At 37.7% G+C, this 20,839-nt stretch overlaps 1 protein-coding gene and 1 pseudogene across 1 annotated transcript in view; one reads left to right on the top strand and one right to left on the bottom strand.

Annotated features, from left to right (window-relative positions):
• Positions 1 to 379: 379 nt before the first annotated feature.
• On the bottom strand, positions 380 to 3,403 carry LOC127635647 (D(1) dopamine receptor-like; annotated as a pseudogene).
• A 1,458-nt stretch (positions 3,404 to 4,861) lies between these two features.
• The window catches only part of LOC127635643 (lysyl oxidase homolog 2B-like), a 34,579-nt gene continuing 18,601 nt past the window's right edge, over positions 4,862 to 20,839 (top strand). Inside the window, exons 1-4 of the mRNA XM_052115819.1 lie at positions 4,862 to 4,999; positions 7,083 to 7,452; positions 7,864 to 8,039; positions 17,598 to 17,809. Coding sequence (XP_051971779.1) covers positions 7,113 to 7,452; positions 7,864 to 8,039; positions 17,598 to 17,809 — 728 coding nt within the window. The 5' untranslated portion in view covers positions 4,862 to 4,999; positions 7,083 to 7,112. The remainder of the gene's footprint in view (positions 5,000 to 7,082; positions 7,453 to 7,863; positions 8,040 to 17,597; positions 17,810 to 20,839) is intronic.

Consider the following 20,839-nt stretch of genomic DNA (forward strand, 5'->3'; position numbering starts at 1 on the left):
ATACAATCATACGTCATGCCTTCATGTTTTATGATTACATAAACATTTTACACATTGTAATTAAATATTTTTAGAACATATAAGAAGAAATAAAAACTTCAGTATTTTACTTATATATATATATATAAGTAAAGTAGATTTAATTTACATTTAATTCAAACATTATCATAGGTTGGTAAAATCACAGTTCTTACATATTAATAAGTGCATTTTAACATTTAAAATGTGAAATTCTATTTTATTGTAAAAAAAAAAAAATAATTAAAAAACATCTATTATAAATAAAAATAAATTTCCCCATGCAAGGTATGTTGTGTAATCTAATAGATAGGGTGCTCATTACAACATAACTCCTATAAATGGTAAAACAAATACCCGGAATGCACAGTAGGTCACACAGTTGACTTGTCTGCCAAATCAACACAAGTAAATGTTACCTATATTTAAATATATATATATATATTAAATATAAATATAGAATATCATAGAATGAAGAAAAGTTAATATGACAAGTTCAAATCAGGATGGTGGCATGGAATCTGCGTTAGAAATACTAATTACTAATAATATAAATAAATATTTATATTATTTTTTTTAATAATAAAAAAAAGTGATACATTGACAGTGGCTTTGCCCCTTAAAAATGAAAATTATTTCATTATTTACTCACCTTTGTGATATTCCAGGTGTGTATGACTTTATTTCTTCACCAAAACACATTTGACGAAAAATAGAACATTTCTAGCTCAGGAGGTCCATATAATTAAATTGATACATCAGATGGCATTAAATTGAATGCAAGTGAATAGAGATTTCTCTTTTGAAGCTCCAAAAATTACAGACAGTCAGCATAAATGTCAATGATATGACTGGTTAAATTGATGTCTTCTAAAGTGATACAATTGCTTTTGGTGCGAAAATAGTTATCTTTTTAAGTTCTTTGTAACTCTAAACCATCGCATCCGTTAAACTTCACAAGAGGGTGAGATCACGCTGTCTCTCGTTTGATGTATTCAAGTTGCCATGGTAATCTCACATTCTCCGCTTGGTTGAGACATCCAGGATAAGCACACAAATGCACCAGTGTGAGTAAAGAAACAGATAAGTACAGATATAACTCAAAACCAACCAAGTTAATGAACGCCATTCCTCCTTCTCACTTGTAAACAGCGCTGCTCTTCCGGCTATGAGGTACGTGGATCAGTTATTATGTGTTTCAAAAGCTAATGCAATTACATCACGTGCATACCGCTGCTCACCTTACAATATAAATATTTATATTTTTCATGTCACATTAGAAGACATAAATGTAACAGCTGGTGTCATATGGATGACGTTTATGCTGACTATCTGTGATATTTGGAGCTTCAAAAGAGAAATCGTCCTCCACTTGCATTTTAAGGGCCTGCTGATCAAAGATATTTTCCTTCAAATCTGTTCTGATGAAGAAAGAAAGTAATACACACACTTAGGATATCATAAGGGTAAGTAATAATGAGAACGTTTGCCTTGAAGAGATGATAAAGGACCTTTCAAAGCATGTGTTTTTCATTTTCAATAACATGAAATGGCATTGAGTCAACTCTCTCACCATGGGATTCGATTATCTATTTGTATCCATCCTTTTGTCTTGATACAGCATGAAAGTATCATTAATGATACTAGTAATCATTATGAACAGCATCTAATGTTCAACACATAACTATATTTACAGATTACAATATTCCACGAATAGTTGATTCTCCTTCATCCTGAATCACATGTTCAAGAGTAACTAGCTTGTCTTGTGTAAATGCTATGATCTTATCCAAGGATTGTTCTGTATCTCCATGACTTAGTGTAGGACGTCTTTCCCCATATCCAAAGTAGGGACTTCAGCCATCTGCGACATGGTGTCAAACCACATGTCTCTGTCACTTTCCTCCCTAATAGAGTGTGGAAGCAGGCAGGGTTGACTGACAATGTGAGCATCTTGATGGTTTGTGGAGTCTCGATGATACGACACCAACTCATTGCTGAAGTCAACCGCCTGAATCATATTTCTAGAGCACAACTTCCTACACCCTAAGAGGCTGGAGAATGCTTTGCGGAATTCTGCATTAAAGGCATACACCACAGGATTTAAGGTAGAGTTTGCCCATCCACACCACACAAACACATCAAAGGTGGTTTTATTGACACATGGGATGTGACCAGCATTGTGGAAACCAGGGTCACAAAATGGCACCATGCAGTTCAGTATGAAGAAAGGGAGCCAACAGCAGACAAACACTCCCATAATAATTGATAAAGTTTTCAGGACTTTGGTTTCCCTCCTAAATGAGCTTTTTAACTTTACTTCTGGTTCTTTATTGCAGCCTTGGCAGGACTGAATATGTTTAATGGTACACTCTTGCGTTGAGATCTTTCTAATCTGCTTTTGCGCTATGAAGAATATGCGTGTATAAGTCACAATCATTATTGAGACAGGGATATAGAAGCTGATCAGAGATGAAGTGATGGCATAAGTACGGTTTAAACTGGCATCACATTTTCCACCACTCCTTTCTAGGTCTCCTTTATGGCCCAGAGTTGTATGCCAACTCAGCTGCACAGGAATGAATGAGATCAGAACAGAGAGAGTCCATGCCACTCCAATCATGACAAACGCCACCCTCCTTGTCATTCTCTGCTCATAGTTAAATGGACTAGCAATAGCCCAGTAACGATCCACACTTATGATGCACAGGTTAAGAATGGAAGCAGTGGAACACATAATGTCAAACGCAACCCACACTTCACAGAAATTTCCAAATGGCCAGAAACCCACAATCTCAGCGGCTGCCTTCCATGGCATTACAAGAGAGGCAACTAAGAGATCTGATACAGCCAAGGATACTACAAACACATACGCTACTTTGGAACGAAGATGACGGAATCGCACCACAGCAGTACACACTAGAGCATTCCCTAGAAAGGTGGAGAGCACAAAAATAAAAAGCAGACAAGCAGTTGTGGAGCGAGTTATTTGCTCTGAGACATAACCTTCAGTCTGATTTACCATCATCCGGGATGTCCCGTTTACCCTGTACGGATCATGGAAAATGAAGAATTTAAAAAAAGCACCCATTCTTCATCTGTAGATAGCTCATAATCCATTGACTTCAGAAATTCCTCCATGAAGAGTGAGTTGCCTTTTAAGAATTTACTAATTCTGAAAGAACCCAAAGACCTTCCCTCCTTCCTTCACAGAGAAGTGCATGAGAACACAGTGCAGAGGTGGAGACTAAAGACTTTGGAAGTCGGACTAGGAGGTGGTGCTTAAGAAGACAGAGCAGAAATCTGATTGATGCCATATATATTATGTGATATGTTTTTTTTTTTTTTTTATTGATGTATTTATTTTTTAGGTTACAATTTATAAATGCACTGGAAGCTTCTGTCACCAAGGCAAATTCCTTGTATGTGTAAGCATACTTGGCAATAAATCTGATTATGATTCTACAACAGGGTAAAAGGCTCCTTTAGTTTTATATTCTCACAAAACACTAAATAGCAATTTATCAATATATTAATAATAATAATAATATCAATATCTACCACAGTACTTTCCTAAACACCTGTTTGTCACTATGAACTGCAAAATTGTCCTGATCCATGAGATCATTGTGTGTGACGTCTAAAGGTTGATTTTGAGGCAATTTTATCTAAAATTATAAAAGACCCCTTGTTGCTGGGCTAAAGGCCTATATTAAACATTGTTTTTGTTAAATGGTCGAATAGATTTGTTATGAAAAATGTTCAAAGTGGGCTCACATTGATTGATCCAATGACATTGGAGATTCATTTGTTTATAGAATACTTGAGATATTCTGAAGTCCAATGTGATTGAAATTAACAAGAAATTATGCAACCTTTTATGAAATGGTTATTTTGAATACTCATTGCCTTAATTTGTTACAAAAAATAAACAAAAACCATTTTGCTGTCTCAAAAGTAAAAGACTAATTGTGCCCTATGACTATTGCCCTGGTCAATATAACCTGCCTCAGGGCCTTTTACCTCAAGTGAGGGAGCCTTTTACACTGTGTATGGGGTAAAAGGCTTCCTCACCACCTTTATTTTATTTAATTATTTTAATTAATTTGATTTAAAACAACCTTCTGTTGTTATTTATTTTCACACAAAATTATATTAATCCATCAATATTCAATAAAAATAAATGTATTTCTAGTTCTATCGGGAATATATATATGTATATGTATGTGTGTGTGTGTTAATTAGTATCAAGTATAAGAGTATCTAATTAAACTAATTAAACCATTTTCGGTTGAACTTGTTGTGTCTCTGGTGGAGGTAAATGTATGCATGGGCTGATTTAGTGTTGTTCTCCAAGGTGTACGATTGTCCACAAGGTGGCAGCATACACGTTATTTGACTTTCATTTGTGTAATACAGGAGCATAGCGGTAGCGATTTACGAACAATGCTCGTCTTATTGACAGTGAAAAACACTCCAATTCAGATCTTTTAATTAAAACTTTATATATATAAAAAAAAAAAACAACCTGCATAAATACAAGTTTACAATATAGCATGGCAACAAAGTTGTATGTGGCCTCTTTCCAGAAAAACTTCCACTAGCCACCCAAAGTGCTCTTGTCGCGGTATGAAATTAATTAATCTTTTTATTATTATTATTATTATTATTATTATTATTGTTAAATATTATAGTTTTTAAACACGTACATCTGAATGTTTCTTAAATAAATAAATAAAAATAATAAATACCAATTTTGTGCCTGCCCTGCATGCGACAGGAGGTCCATGAGTTCACCAGCTCATAGTGGTGGGCGTGAGGGGGGCAGTTCAACAAGGCGTAACCTTGTTTCGACGTTCCTAAAATTGCAGGAGATATTTAGTGAAAGTTAAGGAGATGTGCAACAGATGAGAGAAGCAGAGATTCACATTGTACTTCCGATGAGAATTCTTCCACTGTGAAATTTGCCCTTGCAGCAAAAGTAAGCCAACAACCTCATATGTTTTAGGCTACATATGTTTTTATGTTTTACCAAACATTTTTTATATTTTCAGTTTTTTTGTCGTTTTTGTTGTTTTCCGAATATGTTGTGAAACTTTCGGGTTATTTCGTTTTATTATTATATTGTATGGCAAGGGTTCATTGTATTTTACAGTACATCATATTTTCTTGTAAGATGAGGGAGGGAAAGCAATGCATACGTTGCTATGTATGACATCATTCATGAGTCAGTGGAACTAATGCAAGAACAATCAGATTATGGCTGAAGGAGAGAAGTTGGGGGCCGTTCAGGACGAACACGTTGTAGCGCTATTAGCAAGACACAACGAATAGAACACAACGTAGGTGTCTCTCGCGACGAGATTTTAAAAGTTGTCGTTTTTTAACCTCATACAGATTCTAAAAATGCGGCGCTCCTGCAAGATACTCTTAAAAAAAGCGAGTCGCGGCGCAACGGTCAAAAACCTCCGTCTAGCTTATGTTTACATTGAAAAAAATATATAATAATAGCAGCACACACAAACATCGCAGACGGCCGGGAAAACGCTTTCGATTAGAACAGACCCTCACACTCTAAAATGGACGTAGTGAAAACTGAAAGCTTGTTATTTCAGGCTTTCCCCAATCTATAGACGATGGTTTGTGTAATATTATCAGATATTACAGAACATCGTTCGTTATAGATGTAAACTTGTAAAATGTATTTGATCAACTTTAAAGCCCTGGCAAAAGTGTTCTGTGTTTTGTTTTTGCTGGTTCAGACAGAACACAGTTTTTTAATGTTTAGGAAGAATTACACAGGACCATGGTACTTTGACTTTTGACCCAAACTGTGTAGTTATGTTTATCAGGAGACTTGCTGTCTGGAGGTGCAAAATACTATCAAGACAAGGCCCATGTCTTCAGGGAGAGGAATGTAAGGCCAGGACCCTACTGAGGGCACCGAACAATGTCTTGTCCAGAAGAATAAAGATGTGCCATACAAACAATCTTAAACAGGCCCCTTTGATAGGCTTTTCATAGCTTCACTATATAAAAATACACATTTTTGGAAACTTGTGTAACAAACTGTTGGGTAGTGTTCATGTTTATTTGCCACATGCATTAGGATTCCTGAGATTTTCAGTTTTAATGGCCCCAAAAGACTTACTGTGGCATTTAGTTAATTGCTACTAACTTGACAATGTTGGTACATTTTGAGTGTGAAAGTGAGTGAAGGAGACTGAAATAGTGAGGCGGAGTCTTTGTTGAAGTATCTCTTTTATCTTGGAGTGAAAATCTTGAGGGAACCCTTTGAAGCAGGTTAAATCATAATTTTTTTTAAAGCTTTGACACAGCAGGTTATGTACCAGTTGGTGTTGGAGACACAAAAAATGGTCTTGAAGTATTTTCTATTGGAGTTGTTTCTCACCCTATTTATCTCCTTTTGTACATGTACACTGGGAAAAACATTTGTAGGAAGATTTACTCAATGTTTTCAAGTTCATGCTTAAACTTATTCAATGTAGAAAGTACTTAATTTTTGTGCTGTAAAAACTGCTGTTACATCACCACAAAATCGTATTTTTAAATTTTCAGTCAGAAAACCTCATCTGTTTACCCTTAGCACATCCTCTTGTGTCACTGAAAGAGAATATCTAACATGCTAATCAAAGTTTTTCAACATCTGTCAAAAGTAATTTGTCTCAGTTATGCTGTAGTTCTGCTAAGAACATGATACTTTTCCAAGAAATTCAAACAGAATTATATATTCTTCATATATTCTATATGGGCAATATATATGAATAGTCTGCCACAGCGGGATGTAAACAAGCCCCTGTGTCCTCATTATTGCACTCTCTGATGTGGACTGGGATCATTTGATGTGGGCTCAAATGCTCATGACTTTGATAAAAGTTCATTTGATTGATCATTTGATTTTAAAAGCACAGATAAATAAGCTGCTTGCAATCTTATAATATGTAGGTGTGACCTGTTAGAAACAAGCACGTCTCTCTGTGCTGCCTTTTAAATAATAATAATAAAACAACCATTGCTTCACTTTCCCTTTTGGCTGTTTACAGGTCATAACAATCTTCTGAGACTCTATCATTATGCTGACCCTTTGGTGTGTGTCAGCTGTACTGTTCAGTGCATGGGGACTAAGTCACGCACAGTATGAGCACTTGGGTTATCTTCCAGGCTACCAGGACCCTGCACAGAATCTTTACACAGCTCCAGAGCTTTCTGCTGATACGCCCAGGATACAGCTTCGTCTGGCAGGGGAGAAACGCAAGCACAATGAAGGGCGTGTTGAGGTCTTCTATGAAGGAGAGTGGGGGACTGTGTGTGATGATGATTTCAACATTCATGCTGCCCAAGTGGTATGCAGAGAATTGGGTTATTTTGAGGCAAACTCTTGGTCTCCATCATCTAAATATGGGAAAGGAGAAGGTGGGTTTTCACAGTACAGAGCAACTATGACATAATGTAAAACTCATGCATTTTTTTCTCAGCTTAAAGTAATTTTTGCAACACATTGTAAATTTTGTCTAAATGTGAATGACAGCTTGGACTCTATTTTTGTTGTTGTAAACTCACCCTATGTTAAATGTATAAGTTCTCCCAAGATGGAAAATTAGGTCATCATTTACTCAACCTTATGTTGTTCCAAACCCCCATGTTGTTCTTTCTTCCATGGAACACAAAAGAAGCTGTTAGGCAGAATGTTAGCCTCAGTCGCCATTCACTTTTATTGCATGTTTGTTCTCTTCCACGCAGTAAAAGTGAATGGTGACTGAGGCTAACATTTCTTCTAGACTTCTAGAATGTTTATGCTGGTTGCTGACTATCTGTGCTTGCCAGGTCGTATATGGTTTGACAATGTCCACTGCACGGGAAAGGAGAAGAGCTTGGCCCAATGTGAGTCTAATGGCATTGGCGTGTCCGATTGCAAGCATTCTGAAGATGTCGGGGTTGTTTGCAGTGACAAGAGAATCCCAGGATTTAAGTTTGTCAACACCCTAACCAACAACATTAATGTAAGTGCATTTAGTACAGATATGTTTCCTGTGAGATTGACTAAAACTAGCGCAGTTTTGGTTCTTCTTTGGACACATTTACAATCACTTGATTAATTATTTTCTATTTATTTTCTGACCCAAAGCTAAGTGGCTTGGTTGACAGGCATATAACAATGACATTTTCAAATACCGCTTTGATGTCCAAGCTAAAATATTTATGGTACCCATATTTGCGCTACTTAGCATCAGAGATAGTTCACCCAAAATTATACTTCTCTTATAATTGTCTCAAACTTGTATGACATTCTTTCTTCTGTGGAACACAAACTAAGTTAATTTGAATGATTTATGATGCATTTTGTTCATACAAAGTAAGTCAGCGATGTCCCAAATGTTCAAGCTCAAAAAAGGTCTTAAAGGCTTCTGAATCGATGCAATCGGTTTAAGTGAGAAACAGACCAAAATGCAACATCTAAATCACCTAAAAAAGTAATTTGGATTACTGTTATGCAGCCTTTATGTCCTTTTGGAGCTTGAAGGTTTTGGACCCCACATACTTCCTTCAAATTGTCTAATTTGTGTTCAGCAGAAGAAAGAAAGTCACATGAGTTTGACACGCAAATAGGGTTAGGAAATGATGAGAGAATTAACATTTTTGTGTGAACTATATCTTTAATACCTGGGTCAGGCTATAGTAATAAGTAATACGCTCACACTTAGTAGTAATACTTAGTGATAATTGCCACTATCCTCTGTGTTTTTCCAATTTCCTGTGATTATGTGAGTTGTCAGTGTCATCTAGAAACAGATTGATATCATGAGAGAGTGGGACACGTGAAGCCTTTGAAAGCCAAGACCAAACCGACACAGTTATGCAACACTTTGATTACAATCACAGGGAGTTTGTGCTTGTTTGAGGAATTTATGCATTTGGCAGATGCTTTTATCCAAAGTGACTTACAGTGAACTTATTACAGGGACAATCCCCCCGGAGCAACCTGGAGTTAGGTGCCTTGCTCAAGGACACAATGGTGGTGGCTGTGGGTATCAAACCAGCGACCTTCTGATTAACAGTTATGTGCTTTAGCCCACTACGCCACCACCACTCTAGGGGTCTCACTGAGTGTATTACTTTTTAGTTTGTAAGTATGTACACTTAATATACACCGATCAGCCACAACATTAAAACCACCTGCCTAATATTGTGTAGGTCCCCCACGTGCAGCTAAAACAGTGCCAATCTCTTCTCACCACAAATATATAGAGCAGTTACCTGCGTTACCATAGACTTTGTCAGTTCGAACCAGTCTGGCCATTCTCTGTTGACCTCTGTCATCAATATGGCATTTCCATCCTCAAAACTGCCTCTCAATGCATGTTTTTTGTTTCTGGCACCATTCTAAGTAAATTCTAGAGACTGTTACAAGTGAAAACCCAGGAGATCAGCTGTTACAGAAAAACTCAAACCAGCCCATCTGGCACCAACAATCATGCCACGCTCCAAATCACTGAGCTAAAAAACGTTCCCCATTCTGATGGTTGATATGAACATGAACTGAAGCTCCTGACACATTTCTGTATGATTTTTTGCACTGCACTGCTGCCACACGATTGGCCGATTAGATAATCGCATGGACACCAACAATCATCCATGCGATAATGGATATTAGGATGAAAATATCCCAGAATGTTCTTTGAACTACACTGCATACAATATAATTTCATCCTTCTGTTGTTGGCTCAATTAGCTGGAAATCACTTAAATTACACATCGTTCTCTTTTCTGCACTTCCCTTTCAAGTTGCATACTTTTGGTGGATGACACTTACTACATTTAACAGGATGTTTACATCAATTTGCATAGAATGATCTCTGATACCAGAAAGCAAGCATAATCTCTGATACCAAAAGCAGTATCATTCCTGTGGGAATACTTGAAGTTGTTATATGTTTCTCTTAGCCTGGTCTTTACTGCTTGTCGCAATGCATTCAATAAATCATGCAAGCTTTTGACTCCTTTACATTCCTGAGGATTTCAAGATTTCTAGAGATGCAAGTGGGTTCTTTGAAAACCCACACAGATGTTTGTTTTTCCTTTAAAGAGTAGTTTAGAACAGATTTAACTGTACAAATAGTTGCAGGAAGAGAAAGAGCAGAGGCCATTTAATCATGGGCACAACATAAGCAGAAAGCCCCTTGCTGTTTCAGGAAAGAGATAAGTCTGTCAAACAAGTCAGTCCTGGGTAATTGTCCAACTAGTGTTGTCTGTTAACTGTTGTCTTTAGACCATTTAAAAAATACTTATAACAGACTTGCATTTAAACACTTTGGGCTACTTGTTAAAACCTTGTTCTATTGTGAGTCAGGGGAGTGAGTGTCCCATCGGCAGAAAAGGCTTTTTTTAACATGTCTTTGCAAAGAGCAAAAGAAAAAACAATAGCGATCTCTTAACAATAAGAGCCACTGGCACTTTTTGAAGAGTAACATACCAACAGGTGAAGTTTGCAAATGAAGGATTAAGAATGCACATAGAGAATACCAGGGCATGTAAAGTAATTGAGTAAAAATACTTAAGTATTATACTTTTGGGGATTTGTACTTTACTTGAGTGAAATTTAAACAGAATACTTGTACTTTTAGTTAATTAAATATTGGAAGAATAAATAGTACTTTTTACTCCTTACAATATTATTTAAACTTGAAAATTAAGGCAGCTATATGGAGTTCTGACCATCTGCAGAGGTGGAATTTCTGATCTGATTTGAAGTTCTGATCCATTGAAATATTTGTCTGACTAGACCGCATGTGACCACCTGACTGAATGTAATGTATTCATACAAAACTATGTGTGAAGTTAGAAATATAGTTTTTTGTCCTAAACTTTATTCTAAACACCTGCTACTTCTACAGATTGGACAGTTATGAAGTCAAAAATGATAATTCACATTGCAAATATATATAAACAAAAGGCTTTTGTAATTAAATGCGTACATGTTATTTATTTCTACACTTGCCTTCATTTTTAAATCATATCTATTAATTTCTACTTCCTATTTGCTGAATTGTTATTGTTGTTGTTAGGCAACTATTAATAATGACTATAAAAACAACAATGATAATAATAATAATAATATTGATAATAAAAGGAATGGAATTTGAGTAAATATTAATTATGAATTTTATTGAATTCATCCATCTGCTCAACTGCAAGGTTTGGTAGCAAACCTCAGAAAACAATTTACAAAACCAACAACATTACTAACTTTCTCCAAGGCTTATTTTGATTATAATTTTTTTTTTTTATCTTTCTCTATGTCTCAAGAGGCTGGGTTCTCTGACATCGCAATTCATGAGTGGCTTCTCCCATGCAATGTATACTATGTGACTGTGCCAATGTTTCTGCAATAAAAATGTATCTGGGTACATCTCAAGACAGTTCCGAATGGAAATGCTCACTGTGTGGCGTTCCAAGGACCCCCATTGTCGAAAAAAATATTCAAAGACCCCTCCATGTAGGCTATCAGATATTTATATTATAAGATATATCTATTATAAGATTGTGGCAGCGGGGGCATGGTAAAGCGTCCGTCAGGACAGAGAGAAAGCGGTAAGGGCGTTTACACCTGTGCTAAATAATATCTAACACCTGTCTCTAATTCCAGGGTGTATGGGGAGAGCAGCATATAAAAAGCCACACCACCGCTAGAAAGAGAGAGCGAGAACGACAAGAGTGACCAGTGACTGGCGTGTCTTATTCAATGTGTACTGTGAAGCTGAAGTCTCAGATAAGTTTATGTTGACGAAGTTTGTGTGACACTGATCTGATTGAACTGAGAAAAGTTCTGAGAAGAGTCCACGCAGAGTGTTGAAGGCAGAGAAATAAAGAGCCTTACTTGACTGCATCACTGCTCTCCGTCTCCTCCCTTCCATCATGGGGCATTGATCCCGGAAGTGCCCCAGATCCCCCCAACTCCAGCAGGCTGGCCCAGATGCCACGCCCTTACCTGCGTCGGCGGACACTTCCACCTGAGGGGGAGAGGGACCGGGCATTGTAGAGGCAGGGGGTTGTGTCCACCACCTTGCGCAGTGTACTGGCCGCAGTGGCGGAGCTCCAAGCCTCCTGGGGGTAGGAACGGTCCCTGGGGAGAGAGCAGAGTGTGAGGGGAGGGGGGAACACACAGGGGTAGGGGGAAGAGAGAGAGGGAGAGAGAGAAGAAGAGAGCTCTTCGGCCCTTGGGTATGCCGCCATATGGTCCTCCTCAAGCTGGACAGCTTCCTCCAGCGATGCCGTGCGGTGGCACTGGACCCACTCACAAGAGCGGAAGGAGCTGGGCCACCCACTGGTCACGCAGCTAGCTCTAGATCTCAGCGGTCCGCTCAAACAGATCGAGGAAAGCCTGAAAGCGTGGGTGGGGACAGGGTGCTGTGGTTGTCCGGGGTCGCGGCCGGGGCTCTCTCCTGACTGAGAAGGCTCTAGATTGCATGCCGGTCCTCTGCTTGAGCTCGCATGATCTCAAAGAATCGGCGGTCCTGGCTCAGCTCAAGCAGGGATTGTTGGTGGCTCTGATGTAGGCCAGGAAGGGACTGGGGACCTCGGCCAACTGGAAGGACTCCCGGGTTTCGGCACCAGTGTAAGAACTCCACATTCGGATATGGAAGGGAGGAGATGTAAAGCAATGATGCAGTCATGTAAGGCTCTTTATTTCTCTGCCTTCAACACTCTGTGTGCACTCTTCTCAGAGCTTTTCAATCAGATAAATGTCACATAAACTTCATCAACATAAACTTCTCTGAGACTTCAGCTGCACAGTACTGTACACATTTAATAAGACACGCCAGTTACTGGTCACTTGTGTCATTTTCTCTCTCTCTCTTTGGTGTGGCTGTTTATATGCCGCTCTCCCCATGTTCACTGGAATTAGAGACAGGTGTTAGACATAATTTAGCTCAGGTGTAAGCGCCCTCACCGCTTTCTCTTTCTCCGGGTGGACACTTGACCATGCCCCCGCTACCACAAAGATATTTCAAGATTCCAGAAATTTCTAAAACTGTATGTTCTTCATAAAAAAACAAGCTGTTGAAAGGATTTATTAAATTTTTAGCATTTTCAGTAAGTTGAATTATAATAATTATATAAAAATTTTAATAATTTTAAGAGATATTGGGGCAAAGTGTGCTGAGGCCCCCTAGTGGGTCCTGACCCCCTGGTTAAGAACCACTGGCATATGCAACACTATCAGTTGAGCTACCACTCAATTAGATCACACTTAAAGAATTTTGTAAATGTAGTTGGTTATGTAATGCAAATGAAATAAATTAGTCATGCACTATAGTAAAAGTGTTTATATGTCATAAGATTACATTATGTGAGGAGCAGAGTGAAAAATATGTGTTTATGAACTGATAATCTTGAGTTTTACTCATGATTTGAGTGAAAGGGGATAAAAGTAATTGTTGTTTTTGCTCTTCTAGTGTTCATTCCACCAGGAAATTGCCATGTTACATACAACAGGCCACATAAAAATCATTTAGCAAAATGTAGTTATTGTAACATGATTCTTTTGACCAGGTTACAAAAGAATCATGTCGTCGGAGACAGCAAAAAGGCGACTTTCAAATCAATTGAATGCAAAAACATTGTCTCTCCTCTCTTGATTTCATTCTAGCTAGAATGAATAAGTAACATTTAATGTGAATCATTTTTACTTTCACTCAAATATATAATGGCTAGATACTTGGAATTTTAATTGCATAAACTTTTCACTCAGTATCCATACTTTCACTTAAGGATAATTTCTGAGTACTTTTTACACCCCTGGAGAATACAACTCTATAAAGACTTCATAGATAGACTACCTCCTTTTTTAGTCATATAAAAAAAAAAAAAAAAATCTCTCACAAAAAAAAGATAACATACTTGCACACTATGAACTTAACTTACTGATTGAGCATACAGTAAGATGATACATTTGGTTCTTTCTTCTGGACATTTTAGCTTCATGGTGCAGTTTGTTTTAAGAGGACATTAGTTGAAGTTATTTGAATCTGAAAACATGTTCTCTCACTACTTTTTTATTGTAATGGAAAAAACTGCGTAGGCTGTGTGACATTTTACTTTTCACAATCTGTCTTTTCTGGCCAGCAGAAAAATGCCTGTCAGGTTCACCACTTGTGCCTCTGACTCCTTCTCCTGTACGAGCAGTAGGAGGTTCTCTCTCTCTTTTTGTTTTTGGAAAGAAAAACTAGTCTCTAGAGACGCTTACATCCACAGAAAGACAAGTCCTCACAAATCGATATCCCAGCTGCCCTATTTTTCTTTTCTAGCTGCAAAGCCCCCCTCTCTTCCAGTTACCAAGGGCTGCGTTCCACTTTACTTTTAACATCCACTTGCTAACTCCCTTAAGTACTTCCCTACGGAGGAACCCCACCTTCATTTTGGAAGTCCGTTCCACTTTGTTAAGTGAGAGAGGGAAGTTTCTGTTGACAGATTCTCAATCCCTCGAATTTAACAGAGGGATCGAGTATACTCCGATGTACGTTTCAGGCAGCTCCATATCCCACAATGCAACTTGATAGTGATGTGAGAGCAGATTGCACTTCATAAACCCCAACCCCACACAACTCTAATGTATGATGGAAGTTAGGTCAATTAAGCAGTTTAGAAAAGCTATATTGAGATTTAACAGCATAATACTTGTACCTACCTTAAACTGTTTATCACACAGTTATAGCCTATGTGTTCATTGTTATGTTGACATTTTTGTTTGTGTAAATCTTGATTAATCTTTTCTAACAATTCATTCTAATGAAAAAAATAAAATAATTAAACATACAAGATTTATACATAAGCCTTTGAAATCAATCTCCGAAATCATTGTTTTCCCAGGTGCAAAAATCACTTAATAATTCCACAAATTGACATCAGCCTTCAACATGCTTCAAGTGATCAAGGTTTTATGGTGTTCCATAGGGGATATGGAACACCATAAGGGAAGGGGATAAAAATGTTAAATGGATTGCAGCCAAGGAAGCAATTCACATATGTTTAGAAAATCTTTTTTTTCTCTTTACATCACACCTCAAGTCTTTTTTCCAAACTGTTTTGAAACATTACACATGCTGCCTTGAGGCGAAGTGAGACCCTGTTCAGAAAACATTTAATTTAAACCCCATGTATCTCAGATATGTGCACTGGTCGTAGAGTGGTTCACAGCTTGTGTCAAAAATAAAGTGGTCACATTCGTCATAAAAAAATCAATGTGTCATATGTTACATTTAAGTGACACATGGAAAATCTCTTTTTTATGATCTGTCAAATGATATCATGTAAAACAATAGTTGGTTCTGGTCCTCTAATCTGATTGGACATGTGTCATTCAAAGGGTGCTGATATTTAGTTTAACAGCACTGTTTTTATCAATCAAATTTTTGGTGTTTGCAGAGTTCCAGACAGACCATCAATTGCAGAAGCCAGTGTGTAGGATGGCTTTGTTGCACTGTGATGTTTTCCTACTGTTTTTCTTTTTTGGATTGGGAATGCTGTATTGCCTCACACAGTAGCTTAAATAACAAAAGTTGTTTGTGAAGAGTTCACTTGGTTTTGCGCCGTCACGGAAACCGCTGCTGTATTTTGATTTCTGTTGTTGACCACAGAGTTAGATTTAGATTTTGAAACACATAGTTCTTCATTACCTGCAACTATAACAACATCTTGGTATTGGACATTGGAATGGAAACTGACCATTCCATTAAATAAATCTCTTGATTTACAGAAATGTTCAGCATCTTGTTCCTCACTCTTTTATGCTGTTAAAATGCTGGGTTTGTATTTCCCTTTCAAATCATTCAGTTTAGCATCAATATAAATTATTTCCTTTCTCCTGAAAATGCTAAATATTATAAAACACGTAATAGCCTGTAATGTATGTAGTGAAAAATGTATCATACTAGAACTCTTTCCCAAGTGTATCCATGCTGGAATAAACCCACATAATTGCAATGCACTCATTTCCAGTGTGGTACAGTAAGATACCCTTTCAGTATGCCACATGTTTATTCACAACCACATTCTTATTCCTAGTTCAAACTCCCTGACTTCAGCTTCCATTACTAGCGTGTGTTTCTTATGAAAGACGCCCCCTTATTTTATGGTTTATGTGGTCAGGAAAAAGCAAAGGAAAGATTCCCCTAACCAAGTATACCAGTGGGGAAAACTTCATGAAAGGTGACACTGGTGAAAAGTGGTATTTTTCAGCATTGCAGATTGCTTTGTAGGTGGAAATGCTTAGCACAGCAACTTGTACATTCTTTCAGAACTCAACCCACATGTTGTCATGCACAGGAATGTACATCTGATGCTAAATATTTTCATATAGCCTTGAAGTCTATATTTAATTGATTTATCTTCATTCCTGTATAGACAGGACACTTAGGCCTAAATACACCTTTGAACAATTTTGTGACCCAATATTAAGTTGGCAGAATGTATAGGCAGTTACAAAATAGTTTAATGTAATGTTGAACTACCTTTAAATATTGTATACTTTAAATATCCACACTGTGCTTTAGTTTTCCAGACCCTCTAGTAAATTGTGAAAAAACTACACACCTTTGCATGATTTTCTGAGGTGTCTAGGATTATTTTATGTGTGCTTGAAAGAATTAACCCCTTCTTTGCCTTTTTAGTCCATCTACTATATGCATCAAAGGCCATTAAATGCAGGTTTACAGCCGTCGCGGATGTTAATTGTAGTTGGCTTGAAGGTAAACACGGTTGGAAGCTTCTCAAAGGTTGAGCAGGTCAACAAGTCCTCCTGATAGAATGCCTATAATGAAGTGAAAAATTCTAAAACTGGTTGACTTTTACAGTGGCTATATATAAGGGTCCAGTGGAGAGTTTTGCAACTTGGGTATATGCTGACCAAGACCAAATGGAAACTTTTAGCTATCCAGAGGGAAACTTATAGGGAAATGTAGCCTTAATGGAGTAACCCTGCTAACAGGGAGTTGTTAAAAATGTATATAAGGTTAGGGCTTTAGTTCAGCAGTTAGGGTATCTGACTCATCTAGCCTTGGTACACATGCAGGAGATGCTGGTTTGAGTTGGGCTTACAATTTGTCTGCATACATTCCACTTTTTCCCTCCTATTATTTCTTAATTTTCTGTAGTATACAGACTACAGTATTTCTGTAGTATAACTTTCTATAAGCAAGAGCCCAAAAATAATAATGCAAAAAACACATGTAATATACCCCTTCTAGCAGGTATCACAAGTCATCAACATACAGTATATGGTCTGTTATCCTTGAAGAGAAAGGATGTTATTTTGAAATGTGTTCATCTGCTGAAAGTAAATTTTTTCAACTTGTAGGAGTACATTATAATGTAGAAGGCTCCAAAACTAAAAGACATGGACTAAAAGCCTCAACATTCCCATTTTAATTTCATAGGGTCTTTAATATTGCCAATGTCTGTAAAAGCCTTTTATTGAAAGGTTGTCCGCCTTGATGACACAATTATTAAATCACGTACAAGAAACTATATGTGTGTTTGTTTTTTGTTTTTTTGCCCCACAGAGTCTGAACATTCAGGTGGAGGATGTCCGAATACGACCCATCCTGTCATCGTATCGTAAACGCATCCCAGTGACAGAGGGCTATGTGGAGGTGAAAGATGAAGGCCGTTGGAAGCAGATCTGTGATGATGAGTGGAGTCAGATGAACGGCAGGGTCATCTGTGGCATGTTCGGCTTTCCTGGAGAGAAGAGATACAATACCCGTGTGTACAAGTGAGTACTTGATTTCTCTTCAGTTGAAATGGCATTGTCATTTGTGCACATGTTACTTTAGAATATAGTTTATATATATTTTCTGTGATTTTCATTACTCTCTGCATAAAATCACTCCAGAAACATGTACGATTAAATCATTTTCAATAGTAGAGGTACTTTAAAGTGTTTCATGTGAAACCCAAGGTGATGTATGTTTCAAACCCAAGGTGATGTAATACCAAGTTTAAATCTTTCTCCCATAATCTCTTGAGAGATGTTGAAGCTCTGTCCCCTAGACTCTGAATTAGCAGGAAGTAATACACTGATTCCTCATGACCTTTTCCAAAGGCAGTAATTACCACTCCCTGAGTGTCTGCTGTTTAGAGGGGGCATGCTACTCCCAAAAATAGTACAGAGCAGGTGGCGCAGTTGTAAATATCTAAAGAATTGAGACCTGGGAATCTCAAAATGTTGAACCGTATTTTCAAAGGATCTCCACACTCCACTCTCATATAGGTCACCCAGCATATTAATCTCCCTCACAATCCACTCCTTCCAGCAGAAAGGGGACTTATTAATACATCATTTTGGGCTCAGCAATATGCTCGAAGCAACATTTAAATAAATGTCTGAATTATACATTCTGGACTCTTTTGTCCATACCGCATGCAAACTTCTCCGGTTAGTTTGATAGAAAGCCTTTGCAATGTTGAAATAGAGGCAAGAACTTCCTGTTCAATACAAAACCAGGGAGGTCAGCTCTCTCAGGTGGAAGTGACCAATGAGCCAAATGTCTGAGACTGAATGCATAATAATAAAACAAAATCTTGGGTACGCCTATACCACCTTGTCAGTCGGCCTATGTAACTTACTGAAGTGTAATCTGGGACGTTTACCATTCCAAATGAATGACTTCGCTATGCTATCAAATTGTTTGAAATAAGAGAGGGGGACCATCTATAGGGAGAGATTGTAGCAGGTAGATGAATTTTGGAATACAATTAATTTTAATAAAATTAACCTTCCCTGTCACAGATAAATTTAATGAAGCCCACCTGCCCACATCGCTCAAATTCTTTTTTTATTAAAAGGTAAAAATTTACTAAATATAACACAAATTTTCTCTAAATAAAATGCTCAAATCCTTAATGCCCTATTTGGGCTACTGGAAGGCATTCAGCTGAAAAGCTGTTACTGGGCAGTACGCTGTCAGAGCCAAAGCTTCAAATTTAGACTAATTAACTCTGTATCCTGATCATTTAGAAAAGTAAATCATAATTCTGTGGAAGCAAGGCACAGATGGTTGTAGGGTTGGAGACGAATTATAAAATATCATCTGTGTAAAGCAAACGCTTATGCGCCACACCTCCCACCATATGATTCCAGGGCAAGACAAAACAATAATGGGGAAAGAGGGCAAGCCTGCAGGATGCCCCTATCCAGAGTAAAATAATCTGAAATTAATAAATTTGTTTGTACCGCCTTTTGTGTTTGTACGTGTCTATAAAGAAACTTAATCCATCCAATAAACATATTTCCGTACCCATACATTTTCAAAATCTTAAAAAGATAATCACATTCTACCATATCAAATGCCTTTTTGGCATCAAGTGAGATGGCAGCAACCGGAGTCTGATCATTCGCCAGTGACCACATGATATTGTTGAAACGCCTAATGTTACCCCAACTGATCTATATGTATAAGAGATGTCATAACTTAATCGGTTAACCAAGATTTTAGTGTCTAAATGGATCAGGGAAATTGGACGGTAACTCTTACGCTCGCTTGGATCTTTGTCCTTTTTAAGAATCAGACTGATTTGTACTTGTGTCATGGTTGGCGGAAGCTTTCCATTGTTTAATGATTCCATATAAACTTCTAGAAAAAGTGAAGCCAGTTCTGTATCATAAGATTTAAAAAATTCAGCGGCACAGCCTTCTGGCCCCGGAGTCTTGCCTGAGGCAAGGCCTTAATTATCTCACCAAGCTCCTCCAAGGATATATCAGAATCAAGATAATTTTTTTGCTCAGCTGACAGTTTAGCAAGTTTTAATGGTACCACAAAGTTTCTAATATCCTTAGTTTTCACATTTTACTAGATGAAGATGTGGAACTATAAAGATCAAGATAAAATTCTTTAAAAGCATTATTAATATCAGTGGCTGATGTAAATATTTCACCACTAGTAGATTTCACTGAGGGAATGGTAGAAAAAGACACTCTCTGTTTTATATATCTTGCCAGAAGCTTCCCTGCTTTGTCCCCCGACTCAAAGTATGACTGTCTTTCCCTGAATAGCCAAACCTCCACATTCCATGACAAAATAGTATTATATCTGTCTTTCAATAGGGCCATTAGACGACATTCGGTGCTTCAGCTCTTCCTCGGCACTTTTAATATGCCCTTCCAATTCCACAACTTCTTGTGCTTTGGATTTGTTGGTGAAATTAGCATACTGTATAATCCGGCCCATAAGAACTGCCTTAAGTGCCTCCGTTGGTCTCCATATAGACAGTGATTTCAGCCTTTAGCATTTGTTGGAATTCAGGATTTTGCAAGAGGGCTACATTACATGCTCCAGTGGTGGCTCAGTGATTAAGGCTCTGGGTTACTGACTGAAAGGTCAGGGGTTCAAGCCCCAGCACTGCCAAGATACCACTGTTGGGCCCTTGACCAAGGCCCTTGAACCTATCTGCTTATGGCTGACCCTGTGCTCTGACCCCAGCTTAGTTGGGATATGTGAAAACAACTGCATTTCATTGGCTCTGTACCTGTACTCTGCACAATGACAATAAAGTTGAATGTTAATCTTAAATGCCATCTATACGTCTTCCTTTTCTTTATATGTGGCAACACCTCTAAACACACCAGGTCGTGATCTGAGACACATTTTTTTCCAATTGAGCAATCAACTACAGATGAAATGAGGGACATAAAAAATCTATTCTAGAGTCAATCTTATGGACTGATGAATTTTTTTAAGTCCCTACCATATGGGTTCATAAGTCTCCAAATATCTGTAAGACCAAGATTTTTACACATCTTGTG

This window comes from Xyrauchen texanus, chromosome 4 (genome assembly GCF_025860055.1).
Source record: "Xyrauchen texanus isolate HMW12.3.18 chromosome 4, RBS_HiC_50CHRs, whole genome shotgun sequence".
Taxonomy (NCBI): Eukaryota; Metazoa; Chordata; class Actinopteri; order Cypriniformes; family Catostomidae; genus Xyrauchen; species Xyrauchen texanus.